At 38.2% G+C, this 4,737-nt stretch overlaps 1 protein-coding gene across 1 annotated transcript in view; it reads right to left on the reverse strand.

The window, feature by feature from the left end:
- Positions 1–607: 607 nt before the first annotated feature.
- The window catches only part of LOC137650528 (uncharacterized), a 5,153-nt gene continuing 1,023 nt past the window's right edge, over positions 608–4,737 (reverse strand). Inside the window, exons 1-2 of the mRNA XM_068383753.1 lie at positions 1,875–4,737; positions 608–1,520 (exon numbers count right to left, since the gene is read on the reverse strand). The exon at positions 1,875–4,737 is cut by the window's right edge and continues 1,023 nt beyond it. Coding sequence (XP_068239854.1) covers positions 1,203–1,520; positions 1,875–4,097 — 2,541 coding nt within the window. The 5' untranslated portion in view covers positions 4,098–4,737 and the 3' untranslated portion in view covers positions 608–1,202. The remainder of the gene's footprint in view (positions 1,521–1,874) is intronic.

The raw sequence follows: 4,737 nt of genomic DNA on the forward strand, positions 1-4,737 counted from the left end.
AAATCTTTTTAATTCCTGTTTGGTAGTTGGAACAGGATAAGAAGTTATGGCGCTAATATTTGCATCATGGGGTAATACTTTACCACTGCCAACTCGATGACCAAGGTAAGATACCTGACCTTTGCAAAAATTACTTTTTGCTAAGTTGATCGTTAATCCATGTTGTTTCAACCTTGAGAAAACTTCTTTTATCTTTTGAATATGGTTTACCCAGGTGTCAGAGGCAATAATGATGTCATCTAAATATACAAATACTTTTTCCAAGTCCTGTAAAATTAAAGACATTACTCTTTGGAAGGTGGCAGGTGCGTTGGCTAATCCGAATGGCATTACATTATAACTAAATAGTCCAAATGGAGTGATAAATGAAGAAATTTCCTTTGCCGTTTCTGTTAATTTAATTTGGTAATAACCCTTCAGCAAATCTATTTGGGTTAAGTAGGTTGAATTACTTACTTGGTCAATGATATCTTTTATTCTTGGTAGAGGATACGAATTTTTAATTGTTAAATTATTAATTTTCCTGTAATCGGTACAAAGACGAAATTTTCCATTTTTTTTCCTACTAGGAGACATGGGGAAGCCCATGTTGACGCACTGGGTTCTGCCAATCCTTCTCTTATCAAGTAGCTCACTTCTTCTTTCATGATACCCAATTTCTTCTGTGATGTTCGATAGAAAGCTTGTTTAATGGGTGCAGCACCTGGTTGTAGTTTGATGTCATGATCTAGCATGGTGCATCTGCCTGGTTTATCTGAAGTTATACTAGGAAATTCATGGAATAAAGCTACTAAAGATTTACATTTTGATGCATATAAGGGTTGTAGATAGTCTGATAAGCTTTCCAAGATCTTCGAGTTTTGAGAATCCTGCCAAGATGCAGTTATTGGATCATCTGTAAATTGATCCATAGGACAATCTATGTATGGTATGGCATTAGTAATCATTACCGTTTTACTTTCAGCTGTTGAGGGAGACAAATAGGCCTTTAAGAGGTTTATGTGGACTAATTGAGTAGACTTACGCTTATCTGGAGTGGCGATTATATAGTTGGTTGGCGAGATACGTTGAGTGATGGTATAAGGTCCCTGGTATTTCTCTCGTAGGGGAGAGCCTGCAATCGGATGATATAGCAGCACTGCATCTCCTACTTTGAAACTTCTGGTTTTAGCCTTTTTATCATAGTTAATCTTCATCTTCTCTTAAGCTGTTATCAAGTTAGTTTTGGCAATGGAGTGAAGATCTGAAAGTTTCCTGTTTAGTTCCGAAATATATTGGGAAAGAGGTACCTCATTATCTCCCAACTTCAGGATGCGTTCTTTGACTGAACTGAGGATAGTTCGTGGCCGTCGACCGAAGAGTAGTTCAAAAGGTGACATACCAGTAGACTGATTTCGAACTCCTCGTATGACGTACATGATCAGTTCCAAATCGCAATCCCACTCGTTACCTGAACTATGGATGTATTTCCGGAGAAGATTTTTAATGGTCTGGTGAGTGCGTTCTAATGCTCCATTGGTCTGTGGATGGTAAGCTGAGGATGAGACTTGGGTTATATGGTAATCTTTCATAGCAGTTTTAAAAGCATGACTCATGAAATTGGTTCCTTGATCACATTGTAGTTCAGTTGGAAATCCTACAACAGTAAACATGGACACTAGTGACTTTAGGATGTTCTTGGCTGAAATGTTTCTTAAAGGTACTGCAAATGGATAACGGGTAGTTGGGCATAAGGCCGTAAGCAAGTATTCATGTCCCCTTTTTGTCTTAGGCAAAGGGCCTACACAATCTACTATGATCTTACTGAAAGGTTCTTTAGGCACAAGTGTAGGTTTTAATGGTGCAACTGGTACTTTCACATTAGGACTACTTACTTTTTGACATGTTGTACATGTTTTTACGTACTCTTTAATGTCATTCTTCATGTTTGGCCAATAAAAGTCTTGACTGATGCGTTCATATGTTTTAGTGATACCAAGATGAGAGTCAGCAGAGTGAGACAATTCTAGGATCAGAGGTCTTATATCCTTAGGAACAACTACCTGGAACAGATCCTTCCAGGTTTCTAGATGACTGTTCTTGCTGGACCTGAATTTTCTCATTAGTACATTATTATTAATATAAAAATAAGAACACTTGTTGGTATCCTTTGGTTTCACTTGGTTGAAACACTGCTGTAGAGTGACATCTTTCCTTTGTTGATAGCTAAAGGAATCAGGCTGGATCTTATATGTACTCATCAACTCGTTGAAATCCATAGGTTCAGAGACTGGCAACGGGTTTGATGATGATTCAGTAGGGGTGTCCTTTTTACTGCTTCGTGTCACTGCTAAGCATTCCTCCTGTACAACATCTGGAGATACTGCTATTAAGTTTGTTAAGACAACAGAGTTAGCTATGTCATTACCCAGGATTACATCTACATTTTTGCATGGTAACAGTTCTGGATTTACAGCTACTTCAGTAGTTCCAGAGAAATAAGGACAATGAAGGTTTACATTAATGAGAGGCAACATAGACTTACTGGTTAGGTCATTAACTGCAACATACCTGTGAGTTTCACCTTTAGGTCGTATTACTTTAGGAGAGACGATCGTTTGAGAGGATCCAGTGTCTCTGAGTATGGTTACAGGTTTACCATTTATTTTGCCTGAGCAAGTGAAGGGTGCAAATGCTTGGGACTCGTGTGATGCACAATGGAAGGTCTTTTTCTTCTCCACCTTAGGTTTTGGTTCCTGTTTGGGCAGATTCATTTGCTTAGGAGAGAATTGAGGGGGATTAGGTTTTCTCTTTAAGTATGAAGCTGCACAATGTCGATCAGGACATTCTGAAATATGATGTCCTTCTTGTTTGCAGTATGTACAAGTTTCCTTAGGTCTAGTTTCTCTATATGGGGTTTTACCTACTTTATGAATAAGAGCATAGTCATCCGCCTTTAAAGCGGCTTTCTTAGGGTCAGATTCATTCTGCTCTCTTAGATACACATTAATGCTACCTGGTATTTTCCTTAAGAACTCCTCCATTACTATTAAATCTTTCAACTGCTCAAAAGTTTTGACATCTACTTTGTCTACCCACTTCTGAAACTGTTTAATCTTTCCATTCATAAATTCTAAAAAGGTCTGCTGAACTTGCTTCTGACTATTACGAAATATTTGCCTATAACCTTCCGCAGTAATAGAATAAGCATCAAGGATTGCCTGTTTAATTATGAAATAATCATGTTCCTCTAACATAGTGGCACATACAGATAATGCTTTACCTTTAAATGAGTTCCGGATGATAAAATACCATTTGTCCTGAGGCCAATTGAGATTCTTGGCTGTGTCTTCAAACACAGAAAAGTAGTTATCAGGTTCCCGTTCTTCAAATATGGGCAGCAATTTCTGCACCTTGCCCACATCAAAGGGTTCGGGAATTAGCTTACCTTCTTCCTTTTCTTTCAGTCTTATAAATGCCAGATCCCGTTCTGTTACTGTGGCCGCTTCTCTCTCAATCTGCAGCCTAACACGGAGAGCGTTGTTTTTCTGTTCACTTTCTTTTTCTTGTTGCTCCAAAGCAGTTGCAGCAGCTTCCGCAGCAGTTTCCACCTTGATACGTTCTAGGGAAGCAGCGGCAGCAGCCGTGCGCTCAGCAGCAGCAGCTTTCCTCTCTTCTAACTCAGCGGCGGCAGTTGCGGCTCGTTCAGCAGCAGCGGCTCTTTCTCGTTCTGTGGCAGCTTTCTCTCGTTCTACCAGAGTTGCGGCAGTTGCGGCTCTTTCAGCAGCAGCGGCTTTCCTTTCTTCTACCTCAGCGGCGGCAGTTGCGGCTCGCATCTTCATCTTTTCCAACTCCAGCTGCAGACTTAGTTTATTCAAGTCACCATTTGGATTGGTAACGGTTAGAGCTCGAACGTCAGCCAATTCTTCTTCTGGAACAATATCTTCATCTACAAGGAAGTTCAAAATATGACTGAGAATTACACATTTTACGGCAGTTGCGGGAACCTGTACATCATAATGGCGAGCTAGATTCTTTAGGTCAGTTTTTGTGGCAACTGTGAGAGATTCCACATGATCCCGTGGTGATACAATAAATTGTTGCAAGATGAAAGGCATTTTGAATGTCGCCTGTGGCGCAAGATAAGTACAAATTAGAATAAATATCCAAACTTTACAAGAATAAGTATAAGATCATACGATCGCAAAATGACAATCTTTCGATCATAGAAATACAAAATAGCGATCACAAAATTAAAAGATCGAGAGATCACAAAATTACAAAATTATATGATTAGATCACCTTACACAGAAATAGCTTAAATACAAAATTAAGTCTCGCGAAACTTACGATAATACTATAAAACATTTATTCACAGTTAACGACTGAACAATTTTTTTTTTTTAATGCTCGAGATCTTGAGCACGCGGCTAACTACTTCATAATTACTCAAACGACACGCTTAACATCACAAACTTTTACAACAATTTTACCGAATCAGTAAACAAAACGCAAAGGTATTTTTTTTTTTACTTTAAACATACCTAATTAGCAAGTTCTAGTTTACATTTCCTTTTAATTTAAACCAGCTTGATACGATAACTTTACAATGTTACCTTTTAATTTATATAAATACTATATTACTCTCGTTATGATAAAGTATCTAGTTAATAGTCAACACCTAGTTTAAAGTAATTGATTATCAGAATAATGCGCAAACTGGACAAAATACTTACTATGCGCTTTAAAGATATAACA

This window comes from Palaemon carinicauda, chromosome 12 (genome assembly GCF_036898095.1).
Source record: "Palaemon carinicauda isolate YSFRI2023 chromosome 12, ASM3689809v2, whole genome shotgun sequence".
NCBI classification, from domain to species: domain Eukaryota; kingdom Metazoa; phylum Arthropoda; class Malacostraca; order Decapoda; family Palaemonidae; genus Palaemon; species Palaemon carinicauda.